General features: G+C 44.8%; 1 protein-coding gene across 7 annotated transcripts in view; it reads right to left on the bottom strand.

The window, feature by feature from the left end:
• Positions 1–24,844, bottom strand: part of pard3ab (par-3 family cell polarity regulator alpha, b) — a 266,468-nt gene that overhangs the window by 215,842 nt on the left and 25,782 nt on the right. For all 7 annotated transcript variants that reach the window (XM_084546197.1, XM_084546196.1, XM_084546195.1 and 4 more), the window contains exon 2: positions 6,493–6,594. In XM_084546197.1, the coding sequence (XP_084402323.1) occupies positions 6,493–6,594 (102 nt within the window). The remainder of the gene's footprint in view (positions 1–6,492; positions 6,595–24,844) is intronic.

Consider the following 24,844-nt stretch of genomic DNA (forward strand, 5'->3'; position numbering starts at 1 on the left):
CAAAGGATAATCAGCTCCCAAAAATAGCTAATCAAGACCAAATGGTGCAGGTAGGTGGAAGTTCAGGCTGGCATCCAGGCCAGGAAGGTGTATAAAGTGCCAGGGTAAGAAACCTGGATGTGATTTAGTGAAAAGTGTGTGCATATTTGGAAGAGAGTAACTAAGACCTATTGACCATCACGCCAATACAGGTGAGCTCTGGTCATCACAAAGTTTTACTATTGAGTTTTTCCTCAAACTTCAGCTCGCACGACATGTCTGCAGGTGCTCAATGGTTCATTTGCAGCAGAGCAGGAAGCACTAAAGCTCTCAACTTTAAAATCCACTTTCCAACCATCTGCCAAACAAATCGAGCAGCTTTCCTCTTCACAATCAAAACCCACTGCCGGGCACGCTGGAGTTGAGACTACATGCCAAAAAGCCCAAATACAATCAGTCTTGGGGAAACACTTTAAACAGAGACCAAGCAAAATGACCGACCGCAGCACCTCAACTGAACTGACCCCGGGCCTCAAAACAATTACGCAACAGGGCGAGTATCTGGAAAACCGGAGCGAGTTTTGTCTGACGAAAGCTTGAATAGATTTCAAGGCAGAAATTTGCTAAGGGAAAATGATCTAACATGAAAATACTGACAATCCATTTCTTTAGGACACCTGTTACGGCCAGCAATCCTACACTTCAGATTTGGTGTGCTGCGCAACACACCGATCAGGCATTACATTATGACCACCTTTCTAATATTGTGTAGGTCTCCCTTGCGCCTCCAAAACAGTTGGGACTCATCAGGGAATGGACATGGGCCCTCTGAGGGTGTCCTGTGGTGTCTGGAAACACAATGTTGTTAGTGGGGGGGCCTTTGAGGGGAGGGGCCTCTGTGGATCATCCCACAGATACTTGATCAGTTTGGGATCTAGTGAACTTGGAGGCCAGGTCAACACCTTGTGCTGTTCTTCATGTTTTTCTGAGTTGTTCCTAAACAGTTTTGACTACTGCCATCAAGGAGTGTCATTGATATGGGGTGGGGGTGCCTGGTCTGGTCTAGGTGGGTGCTACATGTCTAAGTAACATCCACATGAATGAATGCCAGGTCCAAAAGTTTCCCAGCAGAACACTGAATTGTCAGAAGATGGTCAATGTTATTTATTTCTTCTGTCAGTGGTCACAATGTTGTGGCTGATTGGTGTATATTCTAAGATCTGATATATTTTATATTTTTCTCAAGCTGATGACCATCAACTGTCCTATTATGTACGTTTGAAAGACAAACAGCTCACTTGGTATGAAAGGAGGAGGAGGAGGGGGGAAGAAGGCCGCTGAACGAACGGAAAGATGGCATCTGGAAAAGCATTCAGTGCGTCAGAGGGCAGGCCGCCACTTTTCCTGGCATAACTGATCCTCGCTGCCCTTCCACAGATATACACACACGACTAAAGCACTAAAACCGTACAGTATGAACTCGTATTCCCGAGACGAGCGCTACATGCGGCCTGCGTTTCATTCCAGTGTAACCCAATAAAAGTGTCCTTGTACGACGGGCCAGACATTCCTACCGGTCTTTAAAAAGCTCCTGTGGAATGGCAGAGATGAGTCACAGCTGCCAGCGGACCACCAGTCATGTTTAGGGGTACACACGGCGCCGCTCGCGCTCTCGTATACGTGTTCAATGCTTTTATGTTTCGCTTTCTTCTGTACGTGAATGAGGATCAATAACATTTTTTTTTTTAAATTTTAATTTGCACCTCCCCAGAAATTTAACTTTGCGCCACGGCAATGCAGACCACAAGAGCTGTGATTGGTCCTCTTGGTAGTATCGTGCTTCTGCTTTAGTATTTCCGGCTGCTTCTGCATTTCCGCAATTTTACGATCTTTACGATTGTTTTGGATCAATAAAGATGGAACACATGGAGGAAAGGTTAACCGAGGATGTTCGGAGATACAAACATTTGTACGACTCGTCTTTGGCGAAATTTCGAGAAAGTCTCAGTTGCCATTGTTGAAAGTGAAGCAGGAAGTAGAAACAAAAATGAACCCGACTGGCAAAAAAGACACAATGCCAGCTAGAGTTTTTACAGAGCTAGCCAGATTGACGAGGCTACGTACGGAAGTTACAGCGTCCAGTCCCACAGTAACCTAAACGTAGATCCGACAAAGACGTATGAATCTCACCATATGGCACAGCGAAGATCTCCCTCTATGGCACAACCTGATATGCATCTCCCCAGAAATATGACTACACATCGCGGCAATGCAGACTGGAAAAGCTGTGATTGGTCCAAAACGTGCTACCTATACCTTCTCCCTAAGTCTATCCAAAAAAATTTAAAGAAAGGCAAACAAAACGGGCGTGTAGAGTTTCTAGAAGATGTTTCACCCAAGTCTTCAGTTCTAAATGACTGGTGGGGAGCTGGGGATTTAAATAGGAACATCTCCAATGAATGAGGCTCAATGGAGAAAGAGGACAAGAACAAACAATCTCCCACAACGACAGGTAAGTATCTGGTCCTTAACAGACACTAGTTAAATTTCTGATGGGGAAGGTCCACATGTCTTCCTATTTAAACCCTACCAATGCCCACCAGTCCTCTAGAACTGAAGAAGCTACTTGGATGAAACGTCTCACAAGAAGTCCAGTTGCCTTTCTTCAAAGTTTTTTTGGATGAACCATGACCTGGATGACTGAGACACTCGGTTCCTCTTCGGTAAGTCGGTTCCTATACACCGTCTACTCTGGAGTCTTTCCTCAACTGTTGTCCAACTCCAACATGAGCCGTTCAGTTCCAGTCACCATCGTGATACGCAAAAAGAAACTCAACACAGCGTAGTCCATGTGGTTCAGGTGGATACAAAGAAAGAAGAGCCTGGCTTAAAGGACCAGTGTGTAGGACGTAGTGGAATCAAGCGAAAAGGTCACGTCCCTCCTTTTCCAAGTGTTTTCAAGCATTTTTTCCACAAGTGGACCACGATGTCGTAAACATTTATACATGTGCATTAATTAGTTGGAGTCATTTTGTATTTACGCCACTAAAACTCTTGAGTTTGTCTCCTCTGAGCTACTGTACAAACGTGGCAGGCTAAATCACTCCCTGTGCAGATACAAAGAGCACCTTTTAATATCATATTCCACTGCTGCCAATAGATCTCCCTAAATCCTACACACTGGAGCAACAGGTGAGTTCAGCCGCCTGAAGCTGACCATCAGTGGCGAGCATCTCCGTCTGAGGTCAGAGGTCAGCAAACACAGGATCTACTCTTACAGCCACAGATATTTATCCCCGACATATCCAGCGGCACTTGTGCTTGAAGCCATGTCCACAAGCCCTCACTCAAAGTCGCTATGAAGTTACAGTACACCCGACACTGGGCTACTCTCTCTCTCTCTCTCCCTCTCTCCCTCTCTCCCTCTCTCTCTAAGTGCCAGCGGAGGGAATGAACCGTGGCTCAGAGCCTAACTTTCCACTGTGTGCTCCTCTGGCTCGACCAGTCCGCTGAGCTACAGCCGAGCACAGTGGGATTTAAAAAGGAGTCAGTTTGCTGCCACTATTTCCTCACAGTAGTTCATCTGGGCTGTAGCAGTGATCTTATGTAGGTATTAAAGGGGAATTACCGTCTTTTTACAACCTGGACCTTATTTCTGGCATAAAATACGATCAGTTAATCACCCATATAACTTTGGTGTCATTTGGAGTCGTTCGGACGATATTTAGATCCAGCGGAGCACTGCGTATATCCATATAGTGGGAGTGACTGGGGCACCGAAACGCAACCTCTAAATAAAGCATTATCTGCCGCGAAACTCATTAATTTCACCAATATTTTGTTATGATACACTAGTGCTATTCCCCGTTGAGTCAGGAGTCCGTCTATTTGCGTACGTGCAGCGGTTTGTTGTTCTTTGGCCAGCTGTTCCTCACTCTGCCTCCGCATCCTCCTTTCAACGAGCTCCTGATCCGTATACTCTGGCTCAAAACGGTAAGGACGTCCATCATAAACAAAGTCGTCGTCCACAACCTCAGAATCGGAAAAATATTCAGCCATGTTGCAAAAAACTAGCAGTAGCAAATTACAGGTAAACAAGCTGACCGTCGCGGGTGTGTGCAGCGCTCAGAGATGACATCATCCAGGTCAGGGGTTAGTAGGTCAATCTACAGACCCTGGATGATGATAACAGGTAACTCTGGACTCGACGGGGAATAGCACTAGCGTATCATAACAAAATATTTGTGAAATGAACGAGTTTCACGGCAGATAATGCGTTATTTAAAGGCTGCGTTTCGGTGCCCCATTCACTTCCACTATATGGATATACGCGGCGCTCCGCTGGATCTAAATTTCTGAACGACTCCAAATGACACCAAAGTTATATGGGTGAGTAAACGATCGTATTTTATGCCAAAAATAAGGTCCAGGTTGTAAAAAATGGTAATTCCCCTTTAAATATCACCCTGGACCTCTGTTATTTGGTTCTTGAGGATAAATTAAAGGATTATCTGTCCATCTACCTATGGCACAGCCTTCATAATTCTTTAGCGGCATTTTTTATACATTTTCTGTCTTTATCATCTCTTGAAGAGGTGGCTAGTTTCACGACTTTTCTTGACTGAACATATAATTTTCTGTCATTTTCCATCTTAATGACTAATCAACTGATTAATCAAAATGATTAATTGGCCTCACGGAATACGTTTGAAATCATTTTAGTGTTACGTGACACAATATGTACATTCAATCTTCGCAGATGGCTGAAAAAAACGCCAACCACAGACCCCGAGAGGTTTTCGTGTCAAAGCAGCGAGAGTGGTGGTGCAGATCTGACTCTGTGAGGATGACAGGCCGTCACGTATGAAATCTACACATTGTCTGCTGTGGAAAACTGCTGCAGGGACGAGGGGGAGGGAGGAATGTGACAGGACCGCACGATGACAGCTCTTCAGAGAGGTAAGCACACTCGTAAACACGCATGTAGATACGCACTCACACACGTTAAAGCTGATAGAGTTTTAGGAGCGAGTACCTTAAACTCAACACTTGCCAATTTTGGCTCGACTTATTTTGTTGTTTTTAATAAACTTGATGGTGGGATTTCTGACACTCCTGTAGGAAAACTATAGTCATCACATCTGAAATTAGGTAACAAGATTTATGTCCAGGTGAGGAAACTCTATTTTGAGCAAACTCACTGAAAGAGAATTATTATCCGATCATGTTTTGTCATCAGGAATTGCATTGGTACTGTGTATTTACTGAAAACAAATGAGATGAGGAACTGCATGACAATACAGGTACTATGTTGTTATAACCGGAGTCAAGGCTCTAAATCATGTTCTGGGGAAATTAATTCATCTCCCTAAAAAGTCCCTGCTCAAGTGGAAGGAACTTTTTGTTATACATCGATCAGGCATAACATTATGACCACCTGCCGAATATTGTGTACGAGGGGCCTCTGTGGAATCATTGCACAGATACTTGATCAGTTTGGGATCTAGTGAATTTAGAGGCCAGGTCAACACCTTGTGCCGTTGCAGGGGATGGCTGCTGCCATCAAGGAGTGTCATTGCTATGGGGTGGGGGTGCTACATGTCTAAAGCGGAGTTTATATCTCTGCGGGACATAGACGCCGTAACCTACGCACATATCCTTTCTTTTTGTTTCTACTTCCTGCTTCACTTTCAACAATGGCGACTGAAACTTTTGCTGAAGACGAGTCATACAAACGTTCGTATCTGTGAACCTCCTCAGTTAACCTTTCCTCGATGTGTTCCATCTTTATTGATCCAAAACAATCGTTCGTTCATTCATTCATCTTGGTCATAATGTCCTGTGAAGGGTCGCGGGGGTTGCTGGAGCCAATCACAGCTGTCAAACTACCCACTTAACTGCAACAAACCCTGGTTTAGACTACATTCACACAACGTCCCGCGATGTGAAGCAACCCAACAAACTTCCCTCCAAATGTAACCCGTGGCAGTAAGAGAAATCCTCTCAGCAACTGTGTGTGGTTTTGCTCGTTTAAAGAAAGAGAATGTGACCCGGTGACCTCCTGGCTGTCAATCAGGATGAACTTCACATCACACCTGAACAGGTTGAAAAGTGCCCAGAAGGGAAAGGACGAAGCCGACCGTGAGGAAGTATGACTGTCAGGTTTTCCACGCTCACAAGTTCAAGGTGTGAAACCGGAGTAAGTGACTCCTCATTTACAAAACCTGCTACTCAAACCACATCAGTAAACAGAACATGGCTTTTGTTATGGATAAACGTATGGATAGAACCAATGTAAGTAAATATATAGCCTAGCAGCCCCTGACCGATCAAAGACACGGTAAAAGCATCGCATTAATGAAAGCTCAGAAACAGGGTTTTTTTTGGTACACAAGAAATCCTCTTATCTGATTGGTCGGTTAAGTGCTTCCTGTGCCTCGGAAAAAAACAGAGCACGCAAAGTTCAGTGAATTGTGTCGGCGCATTTCCCCCCCGGCAGCGACGGACGCTCACCCTGTCTTTGTCGTCGGCCACGTCGCAGAGCACGTCGTCCAGGTCGAGGATCCCGCCGTCGCCGTGCTCCAACCGGTGGACCTGCAGCCAGTAGCTGGCATCCTGCAAAAAGAAGGGACGGGAAAGAGACGTTTTGAGACCACTCAAGAGACAAAAATGGGGCAAAAATGAAAGTTAGTGAGTTAGATGTTTGTGAGGTGCACTTTTAGAAAATGACAGAGGAGAATCCAGGAGAAAATGTACTCAAAGTTGAACTGGAGATACTGTACAACAACATTTTAGACATATTTGAGGTGTAAAAGGTCCAATAGAACATGCACCGATCAGGCATAACATTATGACCACCTTCCTAATATTGTGTAGGTCTCCCTTGTGCCTCCAGAGTTTGGGATCTAGTGAATTTGGAGGCCAGGTCAACACCTTGTGCTGTTCTTCATGTTTTTTTTTTAGTTGTTCCTAAAGCGTTTTTGTGTGTGTGCCTGTGTCCCATCAAGGAGTGTCATTGCTATGGGGTGGGGGTGCCTGGTCTGGTCTGCACTGGTTTAACGTTAATTTGAGTTTAAGCTGCAAAAACTAGCAAAATAAATGTAGTTGCTTTAAGCTGCTAATGTGTGCACCAGTGATAGATGCTTAATATACGCAAAATCTACACTCTAACATTCAATGTACTGTTTTTTTTAAGAAATTTTGAATGTAAATGTTATTATTTAGCAACATAATTAACCCTGATATCAAGCAGACTTAGAACTGGGGGAATAAAAAGTCTTTCGTCTTTCTCCACCTCTTTATACTTTACGTTCTCCCCCCTTGCTTTTTTTTTTTTTTTCAATCGTCTCATTCTCTTTCTTCCTGGGAAGCCTTTTATCTAATGTCAGTTTGCGGCTCAAACACAACACAAGCGTTATTATGCCTCCATAATGCTCGCGGTGCCCTCTGCGTGCGCTGCACTGGACTGGAACTGCACAAGTGGATAATGAGGCTCTGAGCCTCGGGGGCTGCTGCTGCGCTGTGTGCAGGCTGAAGCCAACCGGTCACGTCACGATTCATAACTTTGTCAAACGGGGCCCGGGCGCCTACACACTGACGTACTGGACACAAATTTCACATGTGCATTTCCATCAGTGTGCACTGCGCTCGTCGTGTTCTGCAGCCTGCGGCAACGTCTAGTTAATTTTCGCCATCATCTAAGACGTATTATACTTGTAACTGTGCGATGGATGAAACATAATACCTTTTCAGCTTATCGTCATTTAAACATATATTTGTCTTGGCAGTATGTGTAAAGCACCTACAGCTGCATTCTTGGATGATTATCAGTTAAATGCTCCTTCCACTCCACTGGTTCGGTTTTGATCTTTCCTTGCCCCGTCGCCTTTATCGTCACTTAGGCTCATCAGATGTGACCTTTGCTCGTGTTTTTCGTGTCAGAACGTTTGGCGAGGAATTGGAGTTGATTATACAGTTGTAGCTGTGGGTGGGATTCCCCCCGGGCCTTGACGGTTGTTAATGTCCTCCCTCCAGAGCCAGCAGTAATAAAATGAATGTCATCTTTACGGGCCTGTTTGGAGGTTTTACAGGTGGATTTAACCTTTTTATTTATGGCTTTATTCATCCTGTCAGTGTTCAACTGCCTCTACTATACACCGATCGGCCATAACATTAAGACCACTGACAGGAGAAGTGAATAACATTGAGCATCTTGTGACAATACAATGTTCTGCTGGGAAACTTTTAGACCTGGGATTCAATGGTGTGGATGTTACTTAGACATGTAGCACCCACCTAGACCAGACCAGGCACCCCCACCCCATAGCAATGACACTCCTTGATGGCAGCAGCCATCCCCAGCAGGATGCAGCCTGACACAGCAACAACACAAGGTGTTGACCTGGCCTCCAAATTCACTAGATCCCAAACTGATCAAGTATCTGTGGGATGATCCACAGAGACCCCTCCCCTCAAAGGCCCCCCATTAACAACATCCTGTTGCCAGACACCACAGGACACCCTCAGAAGGCCCATGTCCATTCTCTGATGAGTCACAACTGTTTTGGAGGCACAAGGGAGACCTACACAATATTAGGAATATGTTGGTCATAATGTTATGCCTGATCGGTGTATGAATTTTAGGCAAGAAACTAAAAATATCTGATAAACAACAACAGCCAACGAGGAAACGAATGAGGAAAAGAGATGGTCGCGTTAGCATTTTCTGTCTCCCTCTGTTGTTTTCCTGTCAGCTACACACACGGATCGTCAGACTGCCGTGACAGACGTCCCGGTTCCTGGTCGAGTCGAGGGTCGTCACAAAGTGACACCGTGGATTCCAGCGTGACAGTGTAAACACACAGATCTCTAAATGCGCGTCTCTTAAATAAACAACTGAGATGCATTTAAAGCTCCACCGCACAAACACTTTACACACAAGCATCACCTTCTGAGGTACGCTTGTAGAAACCAAACTACAGATGAGCGGCTGTAATAAAAAGAAACCTTGCGGTTTGTACTTGGCTTTAACTGAAGCAGCAGAGCTTCAGGAAATCAAAGCCGAGGCCGTAAAACTCTTATCTGGCGGAAAAAGCAGGAAGTAGGCAGCAGGCAGCAGATCTGCATCTGTCAACAAGGCAACGCAAACAGATCACTGCAGGATCCTCTGAGCGTGTGTTTCAGAGCATGTTTTTGAGTCGTCTGGCACAAGACAAATTAAATGTTTATAACACTGTTTAAAAAGTAAAACTGTGCTCTAACATGAGGGAATAAATGAGCAGAAGTCGTACGCCTCTAATTTGAACACACGGATCTGAAGGCAGCTTTATGCATCGTGCACACAAACAATAAAAACCCACCAGGAGGCTGGGTATCGCCACTGATTTCCTAAATCGATTTGATTTCAAGGTCCTGATTTGATTTAAAACTGATTAATTCAGAGATATGTCTGCAGATTTCCACTAAACCAATCAGTGAATCGTTGGTTCCAGAGACTTGTGGCATTTCCACACTGTTTTCCCTCTAGTTTCACATCATGCGCGTGGCTTTGCTTTCGTCCAGCTCTTCTCCGACGTCACGCTTTTTGAATCAAGATTTCAGCCCTGATGCACCGTGTATTTTTTAAATAATGGATTTGAGGATTTTATGAATGGATGTGAAGATCGGCATGAATCGGAAACTGAGCTGAAAACTGTTTGAGAGCGAAGCAAACAGAAGAGTTTTCTCTGTTGTTCCCCGTCAGGTGCACACACACGTCGTCAGACTGCAGTGACACACGTCCCCCCTCCCCTCAAACGCCCCCCCACTAACAACATCTCATTGCCAGACGCCACAGGACACCCTCAGAAGGCCTACGTCCATTCTCTGATGAGTCACAACCATTTTGGAGGCACAAGGGAGACCTACACACTATTAGGAAGGTGGTCATAATGTTACGCTTGATCGGTGTAGTGGAGACATGTGACACATACATGTGAAGGGAGCTTTATATATCCTCCACATAAACAACAACAACAACACAGCCTGACTCCAGACTGGAGACCCCAGGCTTTTCTTTAAGGCCGCCCTAAATTTAGATCTGAAGTAGACGCACTGATAAGCATGTCTGTATGTGTGGGTGTCGACTATGCAATGTAGTATATCTGCTGGGACGGAGAGGGGGCATCAAAGATTGTGTGAAGTGAGAAGTAAAGTGTGTGTGTGTGTTAGTGTGTCATTCTAGGCCAAGTTCATCAGGTAAAAATAGCCCCCAGCAAATGTCACGATGCCAAACTCAACACAGGGGAGCGGGTCGCGTAGTAAACAAGGCTAGAGCGTGCCAGCTAGGGGTGGAAAACAACAAACACGCAGCCCTCTAACGCGGCTCTCGTTTAACTTTAAAAAAAAAAACACTTTCTCACTCTGGTCGGTTCCCCCTTGGGCCTAATTGAGAACCATGTGACGCTAATCCGCCGTGCCCTCATCATCCCTCAAACGAAGGACTGCTCTGGAGTCAGATCAGAGACGGGCTCGCCTGTTGTCCTCCTCGGCTCAGCGGCGGACCTGGAAGGAAGCCAGGGCCAAACTCGCTGGCCTGCGGGGAAAGCCCCGGCGCTGCATTTTAGACGGACGAGCTGCCTCACAACAGCACCATAAAAAGGAAGATCCACAGGCAGGACGAGGTCTGCAATTAATGGTTTAAGCACGCCACCATGTTATTGTACTAACTTCTGTAGTTGTTGGAGTTGTGACGACAATACAGCAAACAATACTTTTGCAGATGGCGCTATAGCCCTATTGGGACTAGTGTGACCTGCCTCTTGTCACTTCACAATCACGAAGGGTGTGCTGTAAATCAAAGTTTGGACGGAAGTTTGGGTGCAAAGTCGAGATGCCGCTGACCCACTGACCCACTGGAACCCGTAATCTCATCACATCATGTTTTATTGTTTTAATTATTAATCGGAATTTGCAACGTTACTAAAGCCGTCAATAAGCATGGATGCAGAGTTTATTTATTCTGTGCAAATGCAAATACGTAGGGTGGTCTTCTCTTAATCACGTGACGTTCCTAGGTAAAGATAATCCCGTGCGAACAGAGCTTAAGTATAGTCTCAAAAACCCATCATCAGTCAGAACTTTTAATGACTTTTAAGTAAATTCGTTTTAAGACGACTAAATAAAATGGTCCACAAGTAGGATCGACTTGTACACTGAACACCTTCAATGTGCACTTAAGCTACGACCCCTCAATCCACCAGTGAGTTCTCTTCTCCCGATATACTGGCAAAGCAAGAAAGGCAATGGGTTCAAAGTTGATCATCGAAAGCATATTAAAGCTCCCGTGAAATTGGATGTTTAAGTGCTTTCATACGGTATGCCAAGCACATCGGCATCTGGAACTAGCGGTAACGTGGCAACAAGAGACCGTGGAACTGTAATGAAATCCAGCGAGTTGAAGCGTTGACAGGAACAATCTCAACTGTCTGATATGGTTGATTGACATGACGGAAGTACGAAGGTCCCGTACGTTTACCACACGGAAATGCCGCCCACAACTCGGGTTCCTGCGACCTAATCCACCGTGCCGATAGCCGGCCTGGAGCGCCAAGTGGTGGTATTTTCAGATGGTGGTGCCATACACTTGGAATATGTTTTATGTTCTGCTTGTACAAGAGGGTTACCCAGGCAACCAGAGACCGAAATGTCCACCAGGAACCAAGTGTCAGCTACTAAGAGACAACTGCTTTATATGTGGACCAAATACTCAGCAGAACAGACCTTAGCAGTCCAGAACTCCACAACGGTTTTCAAACCAAAGCACTGCGCAGTTGCCGAGCGCAGTAAATACGGACTGGAGTTGTTGTGGCAACGCAAACTCTGGTAGATTCTGAAAGGTTATCTGCCCTCCTGATTGAGTTTTGCTCATGACAGCAGAAGCACAAAGGGGCGGTGTACACTATCGGCACAACACCATGTCTCTGGAGGACGTCACCTCGGACTTAATGTCTGATGAGAGCGACTGCGAGGCAGAGAGCGAGAACTTGAGCGACGGTGGAAACGGCGACAACGAGGATGCGAGCTACCTGGAGCTTGTCGACCTGCTCAACATGCTTATGTGCTTTGACCACATCTACCTCAACAACGCGATCATAGATGAGGAGGTAGGACAGCTACTGCATATTTTATTTCAGTTAATTCGTTACTAAATAGTACATAATCTGTAAAATTCAACATATTTATTGTCAGCAGTCCATGGGGAGTGAAGCCATGGGACTTTCTGAGTCTGACGGCATGGATTCAGACTTGGCTTACATCCTCAGCTCAATCGACAGCATTTATGAAGACGTGTTCTCCGTAAATTCCTCCCCGCCATCTTCCACAGCCTCGCACGAAGGCCTTTCAAGCCTCGAACCTGTGAACTCTGCTCTGAGAAGCATTCAGGAGATTGTCCAGGGGATTGAAGACACATTGTCCACATCCTCCTCCAGTTGGTCCACAGTCTCAAGCGGTGCGGACGAACAACCGACTAATGGGGACGATGCGAACGACTTGCATGAGGAAGTGGCAGAGAGCACGCTGTGAAGCTGTGAGATACTATCCAATAAAGAAGTACATCACTGACTTCATGCGAAATCGTTTAATATGAGAAGTAGTGACAGTACAAACCGCCATAAGTATTTCACCTGTGGTACATGGCAAAGGTTAGTCAATCTTACCAGTCAACATGGGTTCCTCAAAGAGAAATCCAAGTAAATTTAACAAGCAACCAACCTAAACGTGAATGCTGATGCATACCTTTTTGGAGCAAAGAGGAAGGGACCTCAAAGACACCCGAAGATGGTGAAACTTAACCCCAAAGTAAGTCAGGTCAAATTCAAAAGGAGTTCCACTTGAACAGTCCCACAAAGCAAGAGGGTACACCAACATGTTCTGGGGACAACAGCGGATTCAAGAGTTTAAGCCTCGTCCAAATACAGTAAAGAGAAATTCACTTGTTGTCCATTGCACTGTAGTTGACGGACGGTTGCTAATGGATGTTGCCCGTCCAGAACCAGCACGGTGAATTTGACGGTAGGAGTCCAAGTTGAATGGAGCTTCCTAGCTGTTAGCATTAGAGGCTCTCTGCGTTAACTTGAGATTTCTTCCGTCCACTTTGTGACGCCAAAGGTTTACTCACTGGTTATTGCTACAACTCATTAATGTTCCATGGTCTGAGTACATACCTTTCAACGTTTGAAGGTAAAAAAGAAAAACAACACTCGTTTAACACACGTTTTTGCGCAATTGAGAAATTTTATTCCAGTGAAACACTTCAAACTGGTTCAACACCATGAAAGACAATGGTATCACCGGTGATGGGTATGAGACGTGTTTTGACACACTGACCAGAAATCTGCAGGATGGTCACGGATGATGTAATGTTTCAGTAGAAACTGAGTGACACACGTGTGCACACAATATGGATTCAGTGTGTTGCTGGAGGACACTTCGGCAGGTGGTCCATGTACCGGGGATCATACCGCTAATGTTTTTGTTTGTGGACAAGTTCCATTGGCTCCATTACCATCCGTTTCTATTTAACAAATGGCCTGGTTAATGGTGTCTATCATCATCGTTTGACAGACGAAAGGGATTTTCTGACCTAATGTGGTTTCAGACTGAAACTGAATTTTGTAGATGGCGGGATTGCATATGAAGTAAATGCAAAGATTGCCCTGAGGATAAATGAAACCAGTTTTTGAGTGTTCTGTCAGTATCGATCAAATCTTTGTGCATAATTGCACCAAACTGTTCCTGATCTACAAAGCAAAACTCCTCTGTACCTTCAAGCAATAGATCACAGTTCTGTCAAATCCAGCCTTGTGGTACGCACTGTACATAATGTGGCGTGTTGAAGCTTGTAGACACCGAGTGATCTTGGCAAAGGCAGGTGGTGCAGTAATGATGTACCGATGTGAAAATGCTGCAAGCGACACTTGAGATTGTTAATGATGTTAAGGTTTCAATCAACTTGAATTACTGTTTATTTAATGTTTTCCCCTACACTTTACGCACATTAAGCCATCTTTTACAATCAAAACCTCTGCAGCAAGAATCATTTCCATCCAGCTCACTACAACTCTGCACTGCCGCATCAATGCAGGCTTACAACAAATCAAAACGCCTTTCCTGTTAACTTTTCGTCCTCGCCAGAGTGCTCCCCATTGCTAAAAAAAAATGCATCCTCCTCCCTCTTGCTTTAGGACGACGGTGTCGAAGACAAAAGCCAAAAAATAATTAACTGATTGTAGATTTAGAATTAAGTGCAGGCAGGGTTTTATGTTAAACCCGGGCCAGATGGAGACAAAGGTAGGGAAGTCACTTAAACGCAACGTGACACTGGAAGCCCCTAAAATTAAGACAATGTGACACTTATCTAAGCGCTTAGTTAAAAAACACTACCTAATTCAATCTGTGCTAACACGTGCATTATCCTCACAGCAGGCAACACGAATGAACGACGGATTAAGAACCCACAGTAGGTTTATTGTCACTCGTCAGTTGACCCGGGAAATATGCAACAAGGAAATACCCTTGTGAGTTTAAAGAGGTGATTTAATCAATACAGTATTTTCCCCTAAACGACAATGGGAATCTGTGTAAAGATTCGGATCCCAACACTTCCACCAAAAGAAACAAATTACAGCGCAAGTCCATAATTCGGTAATTACGTAATGTAAACCTACATTTCAAAGCAACATCTCGATGACAAGATGCAAGGTTCAGCATTGACCGATCCATAAATAATACCCTGGGGACATTCTGATCAATTGACATCGATTAACCAGAACTGATAACTGCTTTGCACCTCAGAAGATTCATGCCTCACTTATCAAGTCCAGTCTTAAGTCCCAAGACCAATGGGTCCTCTAGGGTAATAATAGGTACAAGAAATAATGCACCATTCAGAAAATTTGATGTCATTATAACTTATAGAGAAATCTAATTACAAATGATTTCAACGATGTGTTCTTATTACCTTCAGAGAAAAATCGACTTAACTCAAGAAACAAGATTTGCTGCTGCTGCCGGTAGTCATGAGTCTCTAATATTAAAAGGTAACTTCAGGTTGAAGAACAAAGGATGAATGACCTGAGTCCACAGTTACGTGACTGCAGTCCATCCCTTTGATGATTCCAATACACGGAAAAGAAAATACAAAATACACCAATAACATTATGACCACCTTCCTAATATTGCGAAGGTCTCCCTTGTGCGTCCGAAACAGTTGGGACTCATCAGAGAATGGACATGGGTCTTTTGAGGGTGTCCTGTGGTGTCTGGGAACATGGTGTCGTTAGCAGGGGGCCTTTGAGGGGAGGGGAGTGTCATTGCTATGGGGGGGTGGGGGGCGTACCTTGGCTGGTCTACTCGATCAGTTTGGGATCTAATGAATTTGGAGGCCAGGTCAACACCTTGTGCTGTTCTTCATGTTTTTGGAGTTGTTCCTAAACCAGTTTTGTGTGTTTACCTGTGTCATTTCTATGGGGTGGGGGCGCCTGGTCTGGTCTAGGTGGGTGCTACATGTCTAAGTAAGATCCACACCAATGAATGCCGGGTCCAAACGTTTCCCAGCAGAACACTGAATTGTCACAAGATGGTCAATGTTATTCACTTCTCCTGTCAGTGGTCATAATGTTATGGCTGATCAGTGTTTATTCCAGAACAAGATATGTGAAGAGACACAGTTAAGATAATTAAAAAAATAAACTGTGAACAACTAATTATGGCATGAGTTAAAGTTTATGTTGTCCTTGCAAACATCTTGCTGTTCTGTATAATGTCGAAGAAAGCTAAAGTTTTATTTGGGATACAACTTTATGCTCTTTTACATGAACATAAAGGAGCAAACAAGAAAAAATGTGCTTCCTTTGTACCGTCCAGGTATGACCGCAACCAAAACGAAGACGGCTCCTGCTGCACAAACACAGCTTTTCCAGGAGACACCTCCCTGTATAAACAGACGTTTCCTCAAGCTGACAACTTAAAACCCTTTGAATAATGTGCTCATGTCCGTGTGAGTGTTGGATTTGTCACTTTTCTTTTTTTCTCAATAACACAGCACCTGAACTCTTCAAATATTCCCAGCCGTCTTTATCAAACGGACAAACATGTCAGCTCTCTGTTCATCGGGATTAACTAATCCCCCCCCTCACAAAGTCGTCTGCTTGTTCGGATGTGTGCCCAGGGTCGCAGCAAGGTTGGGGGGGAGGAACAAAAGCCCCTTTCATCGAAGCATAATGACGCCACGGAGAAGGGAGAAAAGAGAAATTGGAAAATGCCGTTCGAGTGCTACGTGATGTGTGTGAAACCACAGACTCCGGTGTAGAGACAGATGTGTCGGGTGACGTGGAGCTACAACTCATTTTGGCGTGTGTTGGTTGATACACGTGTCCCAGTATGAATTTTAAAGTCAATTTTCATGTCTGGTCCGCTTACAAGTTCCCGCTTAAAGAGGAATTTCAAAATTTTATTTAATCATCCATTTTTGGATTCATGGGAATTATTTGCTGACACTTGATATTCATCATTAACCAATGACTTGTGTTCCTCATTGTTTGGGGATCCCACATGTGAAAGCAACGATAAAAGCAATGCTTACTTTTTATTTTCACCTTATGAAAATCACAAATTGGGCTTAGACATTCAATAAGGGGACAAAAAAAATGTTGAATTTTGCCAAAATAATATATACATATATATGACGCTGGTATTTCTTTGGGTTGGGTTACACCTCTAACTCAGACCTCTAAGGGTACCTTTTGCATCTCTGCTTCGTTCTGATTTCAGGGAGTAGTGGATAGAATATTGTTCCATAGTTGAAATTAGGGATTTCCAAAATGGTATCAGGCTTCCGGCCAGCCAGATATTTTGGAGTTATTAATTTTAGGTCTGCCATGAACCAAAACCACGGCCCTGTAGCGTTAAACAAAAAGTCTTCTTCTTCTGTTTTAGTGTCGGTTGGATAGCGTCAAAGCTGACAAAAATCAAAGAAGAAGAAGAAGAAGAACTAAAATCATGTGACTGAACATGTCTGCCATGTGGAAGAACTTTATTCTGGAAAATGCTGCAGACAGAAATGTATAAATTATTCAGTGTGGATGTTTACTCAGTACTAGAAATTAGATTCTCCACCACAAACGTCAAGTACAGGCAAAGGCTGCACTGGAACACCAATAAACACTGATATGACAGAGACGGCTGCAGTTAACCTTTGGTTCGGTTCACGTTCACTCATCATGTTCGTTAATCAGCTGATAATTACATTGGAATTGGAGCAGCAGCAGCAGCAAGTGTGGGCACTGGTGTTTACGAGTCTCCTGTCATCTGAACAACAGCTTGACTGGACGAGGCAGACAACGGCCCGTTCCGTCATGAGGTGAACTGCTTGGTTATATAATTACGAGCTTACAAATAGTGTTCCCGTACTGGTCCACGGGTTACGTGCGTTCTCGCTGCACTTAAATGGCTCCGTGGAGCGATTGCAAGCGGGCTGAGATCCACCTCTCCGACACGTCCTGAGCTCGGTGCATTTGTTCCAGAACGGAATGCGAACCACAGCAGCCTGGCAGGGGACGCGTGCGCTCCTGGTTTCGGAACAATGTCCTAGGTGTGAAAGCATCCTGAGAGCACCAGCGGTGTATCATTTCATAGCAAAGACTTGAAGAACGTTTCAACAGTTCATATTTTCCGTTAAATTCTTATATACATAGATTTATATCAAAGACTGAAGCCGACCCCTTTCACCCTGGACTGTCTGAGACACTCCCCTCTGGCAGGAGGCTGCGGTCCATCAGGACCAAAACCTCAGCGCCACAGGAACAGTTCCTTCCCATCTGCAACCGAACTTCTTAATAACCCCCTCGCACACACATGAACCCAGACTCCCAGTCTCGTGCATTAAATTAACGCACATTAGCACGAGTTAGCAAAGGCACAGACTTATGCGTATGTTGATTGCACCAACCACAACAAATTCCTCGTAAATGCAAACAACCATGGCAATCAATACAATTCTGGTACTATTTGCAAAAGTATTAAACATGTTGAGCCGTCAGAGAGCACAAACAAAAGCAGGTAAAATAGTTTCTAGTTTCTAGTTATGTCATTTCCCTACAGATGAAATTCAAAACAATCAGGCACGGGTCAAGAAATATGCAAAACTACGCGCGTTTCCCATGGCGCGTCGGCGATGACATCCTCCGACTGTCGGCACAGCTCCGTCACTCAGGCCCCCTTTCAAGTGCCAAACATTCCTCCCCGTGTACGTGCCAAGTGGAATTCGAGGGCTTGGACGGCAGCCAGACTCTCTGCTCGCCGTCTACTATGAGGGTAATTAACGACCGCTCCGTCCCGCTACGGTCTTCGCTCATAAATATTCAGACTGGATGGGAAGGAGGGCTGAGAGGTTTCAATTAAGGTGATGGAGGCACAAAAAAAAAAAAAGAAAAAAAAGCCAACGCAGATAGAGAAAGCTCTGAGGCAGAACGCAGGAGATTCTTCGTTTGACCGCGTCCCAAAGTGTGTCTCTCTCATCATAAATACAGTTAACTTTTCGGTGCATCCCTAAATCAGCCATAACATTATGAGAAGTAAATAACATTGACCATCTTGTGACAATTTAATGTTCTGCTCGGAAACTTTTGGACCCGTCATTCATTGGTGTGGATGTTACTTAGACATGTAGCACCCACCTAGACCAGACCAGGCGCCACCACCCCATAGCAATGACACAGGTAAACACACAAAACTGGTTTAGGAACAACTCCAAAAACATGAAGAACAGCACAAGGTGTTGACCTGGCCCCCAAATTCACAAGATCCCAAACTGATCAAGTATCTGTGGGATGATCCACAGAGCCCCTGTCCCCTCAAAGGCCCCCAATTAACAATATTCTGTTCCCAGACACCACAGGACACCCTCAGAAGGCCCATGTCCATTCCCTGATGAGTCCCAACTGTTTCGGAGGCACAAGGGAGACCGACGCAATATTAGGAAGGTGGTCATAATGTTATGCCTGGTCGGTGTATGAACACAAATATAAAGGAACGCAGATAAAAATGCGAAACCAGCATCTGTTGCGCATTCTCTCCTCTCACACACAACTTGATGCACACCACGACAACAGCCTATGAATCCATCACCCTCGTGTCCTCCCATTCAACCCCCGCTACGCTTCAGCCAACGTCTCAGAAACAGAAGCGCGGAGAGAACAGAAAAACCCGAGGCAGAAACCAGAGAGAGAGACGCGCTGGCAAAAAGCAAGCACCCCGATGGCACCGGGCCTCGCGCAGAACAATGTCTCCATTCAAAGAAACACTTCTATCTGATCAAAACGGGCTTGACAGTTTTAACATATTACTCTCTAAAAATAGTCAAAATTACACCGTCTGGGAACCGACGTTTAAAAGGAACCAAAGGCAGGTAGGGCTAAACAGAACAGCAGACTTTATTCAGCACATTTAAACACGGCAAATGTCATTACGGCCCCAGTGAACAACAGTTCGCATTCAGTGCTGTTGAGCTTCGCGTCATATATAAATAATTACTCCGGTGAACAGATTTGAAGAAAAGCAAAAGAACAAGAGGATCTCGCATGCGGTGCAAAGGGAGAGGAGCAGGGGTGGGCCTGCAGGCTAATTAATATCATGAATAATGAAGAATCGCACGGCGGCCTCGTGTCTTTAACTTCCTCCCCTCCTGTGCGGCGAAGCCCGGAGAAGCCTGAGAGGAAGGAAGGGTGGATAAAGAGATGGAAAGGATGGACAGAGGCGGTCTGCAGGGCTGGGAAGTACCGAAGATGGTTGTTCACAGGAGATGGAAAGGAAGCGATTCCTGAGCTTGCACTTTTGCTTTTAAAGAATCGTGATGCATATTTAATTAGTTCCATCACTCGTAACACTCGTAGGTTTTTAGAGATGCAAACACACCGACAATTTTGCATGCTTCACATTTTTTGCTGACTATTTCCAAATCTCCTTCACAGTCTTTAGAGATATCTGTTCCAGGAAACGGTTTCTATTCAGAGCCGTACATCACAGAAATCTATTAGCAGAACTGGGACATTTCAGTCCAGTTCATTTTAGTCCAAGTTCTGTCATGACTAGCTCTTGGAAGTCAGTCAAACGTCCCCTGTTTACAAAAAAAAAAATGTGTGTGGAAGGTCTGGAGTTGCTCTGTTGGGAAATGATTATGCCAATCAAATCGTCTGGGTGGTGCTTTGTGGCGTGGTGGACAGAAGAGTGACGGCAACGTAGTCATAAGTCATCTGAGTGCCACTGAGTTTAATTTGCTTACAACAAAATGCCTCTGATTAGTTGTAGGACGATATGCATCAGGCATAACATTATGACCACCTTCCTAATAGTGTGTAGGTCTCCCTTGTGCCTCCAAAACTGTTGTGATTCATCAGAGAATGGACATGGGCCTTCATGGGACTCATCTAGTGAATTTGGAGGCCAGGTCAACACCTTGTGCTGTTCTTCATGTCTTTTTTTGAGACATGAAGAACAGCTGGGGATGGCTGCTCCCATCAAAGAGTGTCATTGCTATGTTTTGGGGGTGTCTGGTCTGGTCTAGGCGGGTGCTACATGTCTAAGTAACATCCACACCAATGAATGCCAGGTCCAAAAGTGTCCCAGTAGTACACTGTATTGTCACAAGATGGTCAATGTCATGTACTTTTCCTGTCAGCGGTCATAATGTTGTGGCTGATCGGTGTATGTCATATGTTACTCATGGTAAATAGGTTGCCAGCGTTGTCCTCACCTAGCCTCACCACCAGGTCACAACATTAACCTATGTCCCACACATTCCTTCATCAATTCATTTGCTTTCAGCAGTAAGCAGCTTAGTGGGGAAAGCGGAGTACAAGGCTTCAGGATCAACAGTCGGACACATTGTCTTCTAGCGTATCGCCCCGGTGACCTTCACGCAGGTTGTACGTTAACTAGGTGATGCTTAGGGAAAAATAATCTACGCAATCAATGGGATGCTGGGAGCGCGGGTTCTCACCAAACACGGGTGAGAAAAGATAACAGGCTGAGAGAATCTCACCTTATCAACGGTATTAACCATTAACTGGTCGTTTCATTCAGTAGTTCTGTTTTTGTGCTGCAACCAAATGCTTTTGAAAATATCATGCATTGAAGCTTCAATCTTGAATTGAAAATGATTCATTGTTGGGTATTATTTAAGGCATTTGAGCTTCTCAAACTATTAAAACCAAGAGTTGACGAACAGCAGCATCGGTTGCCTTACACCAATGCCTTGTCTGAGGAGACACAGGGGAACAGGGAAACCAAACGCAACACAACCTCCATAAAGACATGGATGTAGAACAACCAGCTATTGTTGCAGTGTCACTCTCTTTTAGAAAGCTGAGACAGAGACTCGAGTAGTATTAACTGATCAGTCCTGATTGGTGAGGTCGACCTTAAAGTGAATCTGGTGCCAACAAAGCTGCCACAGATACACAGAGAAACATGTTTGATAAGTTTCAGTTAGTATACAGCTTGAGATTCCTAGAAAGCCTTTCTCAACAGCACTGGAAAATTAATTCAAATCACTTAACCAAGGAATATGTCTTTTGCACAGAATCCATCTGTGGTCGGTAATCACAGTGACGCATTAGGGCCACGGTGCGTTCTTGAGAAAATGTTCCTAGCTGAAATATCCGGGCTATGTTTGGCACTTCCGTCAGTCCTAGCAACCATCTAATCACATAATGGTCACAAATGACGGCGCGGTTTATCAGCGCAAATGCCCATTTTCATTCCATTACGCTTAATGTGAGGGAGAGGTTTACATACTTGGCTACGACTGTGACTCGTCAAACTAATTTCTTTTTCAGTGCTTTCAGGGTGCGGGGTCAATATGACCACAGTTGCAAGCATTGTTCACAGCTAATCAGACAATTGCATTAAACTACATGTTGTGGTTGTACTTCCTGCAGCAGGCGCTCAAATCTGAACCGTGGATTCCTAAGACACTGTAAAAAAAGAAATATTGTCAGAATCAATCCTCTGAAACAATGGAGGGAAAAAAAAATATCTACTTTAAAAGTTTAGTTTGCTTTAAAGGTCAAAGAAAATGGGGAGGTAAATTGAAGACACACGACAGAGCGGCGTCTAAGGTTTCACCAATTGTCAGGCTGCTAGCATTCGCCCCTGGCCTGAACTCTTCTTAATCGTTAAACAACAGGAGAGGGGGAGATTGAAATCAAGCCCAAGTGGGATAAAATTATCCAGACTGTTAAAACGCCTTTTCAGAACACAATGCTGAGAACTACACCTGGCAAATTTCCATGTGTGTGTCATTAACTCCGCTAAAAATTCAGATTGGAGGGCAGATAAAGCGCTTGAACAGATGATTTGCTTGGGCGTGGTGTCTACAGGGCCGCTCACTCTTCCATCAATACATTTTAGAGCATTTTTCTAGGCATGACGAGCTCAAAAAAGAAGATGAAAGCCATAAAAAATGGCATATTTTAACTCGTTATCCCTAGCGGTGTGGAGGAAACCCACAAAAAGTGGGAGGTACAGGGAACGGCACAGATAAAGAAATGGAGACGAAGTCTGCAAGGGCGACAGGAAGGCAGAGATAGAATCGGAAGGTGAGTCAGAGGAAACTAGCTCAGGTGTATTAGAAACCAGTCATCTGAAGTTCAGCAGAGACACTTGATCCTCTGTGAGTATTGTCAAAGATCTGCAAACTAAACAGAGAGCTGGATAAGCACTGGACAGACAGTTGCACCAGGGGCATTTAGTACGAATAAGGCATGATTTCAACCGATTCCCTGACAGAGGAATTAGTCGTCTCCGTTGCGCGTTGAGTGTAGGGATGCACCGAAAACTTCGGGCCATTTTCGGGCATTTTCGGCCGAAAATTTATCGCCGAAACAGGATGTTGAGATGATGCAAGCAACAACCGCAGCAATTTTCGGCCGAAAATGGCATTTTCGGTTTTCGGCCAGAAATTTTCGGTGCATCCCTAATTGAGTGCAAAGCTACATCAAATTGCAGACACAGGAAGAGAGGGGTACTCAACCCACTCAAGCGGGTAAGGATTCAGTGTCAGTACGCTACAGAGGAGCAGATACCTGCTGCCAAAAAGAAAGAACGATGAAGACACAATGTTCCCTTGTGTCTTCATCCAAACTGAATCCCAGAGTATTACTGATGTGCTCTACCATATTCTCTGCGGGGTCTTTAAGCATCTTGGCTAGTCTATTTAATATTTGCATCAAGCCATGAAATTAAGACCGTCCCTCTAGTCCCTGGATATCAGAAAATACTTTCTGTATCTCTTGTGTTTACCTAGCTTGCCCACGTCACTCCCTAGGGCAAACTGTTGCTGTTTGAAACCTAGTTGAATGAAGTTCATTCATCGGTAGCACGAGAGTTTGGGGTAAGCTTTACAACCGGCAAAAACAACCCCAGTCCGGTCCTGCTCAGGACGTTCGGATTGGCAGCAAGAGTGTACGTGAAACCATGGCTACGACGTATACCGGCGATACTTTCCGTGTCTTTCTGTAACACCACCACAACAACTGCAAACAGAGAATACTAAAAAATGTTTGCAGGGCTCCGAAGGTATCGCCGAAACGTACCTGAACCTGGCTGACTTGACGAGACTCCACTTGGATTCTCTTCTTGGGAGCATAGCGGTGTTTCCACATAGTCACTGGCAGTCCGCTAACCCAGCGCTGTGAACTATATGTGTGCACAAGCAGCTTTACCTTTGTGCAGAATCGTGTGTGTGCAGGTACAGCTGTGTGCATTTGTGCATTTTAAGTGTGTGAATTTGTCACTGTGCGTTTCCTTGCGTACATGCGTGCAGCTGCATGTGTGTGAATGCAGTCCAGCTCTCAGATGGAAACTGAAAGGGGACACACGCTGCAACACAATAACCTGTTCTCTGACTTCGGAGACAGTGCGTATCAGATTGCCGCCAGTGCTGCTGGTTATAGATACTCTGGCAGGGAGGGAGAAACTGTACAGGGTGAACCGCGTGAGAAATTACGTTGATACTTGAGCTGAAGTAGCAGTGCGCATTTGCATTTATATGCCCCGTTTTGACAGCTGCACCAGGTAGTGAGTGATGTTTTCACGAGGCATAAATCTCACTATAATCGCAGAGAAGGTTGTCCCGAACAGAATTTACATGACGCGTACTATCTCAGAGCCCTGAATTTCCACAAAGACGTACGGTTCCAAGCTGTGACACCAGCAGAATGTCAGATGTTGAGGATTGGTAAAGCAGAAATGAGCAAGGCGAACAGGTGCGGGAGACTCTGGAGGCAGCTGGCAGATCAGATGAACAATCTATTGAGCCTGAACAAAGCAAAGCCATCAGGCTCAAAGCGTCAGAATCTAAAAGGCCGTTGCAGCGATTGCTGGGATGTCTGTGCCACGTTCCAGATAGTAAGTAAGTTATACTTGGGTCTTAAACCCCTTTGTGACTCAATAAAATATGTAATCTTTTGTAAGATACTATCTAGTAAATCCCCCGGGTGCCGAGAGGAGCTCAACATAAAAGACAAGACATTCTGGATAGTCAGCCAAAGATCTGCATATCCATTCAAACGAGCTTCACGGTTTGTAGAGTTGTTTGTGGTCAGAGCCGACTGTGTTTCAAAAGGCCGTCACTGGAGGCACGTTCCGTGACGAGATGATTGACTGCTATCAGGAGAGGATCTCGTGGTTGATCCCGTCTGGTTTCTGCCAGAATGTGACAGGAGGATTTCCTGTCTGTCAGAGGTGGAAGTCTTACAGACAAAACTTCCAGCCGCTTTAAAGAACTGGTTCGACCTGCAGCCGCTTCCTGCTGCTATCCAGAACT

Source organism: Chelon labrosus (genome assembly GCF_963514085.1).
Source record: "Chelon labrosus genome assembly, chromosome: 6".
Taxonomy (NCBI): domain Eukaryota; kingdom Metazoa; phylum Chordata; class Actinopteri; order Mugiliformes; family Mugilidae; genus Chelon; species Chelon labrosus.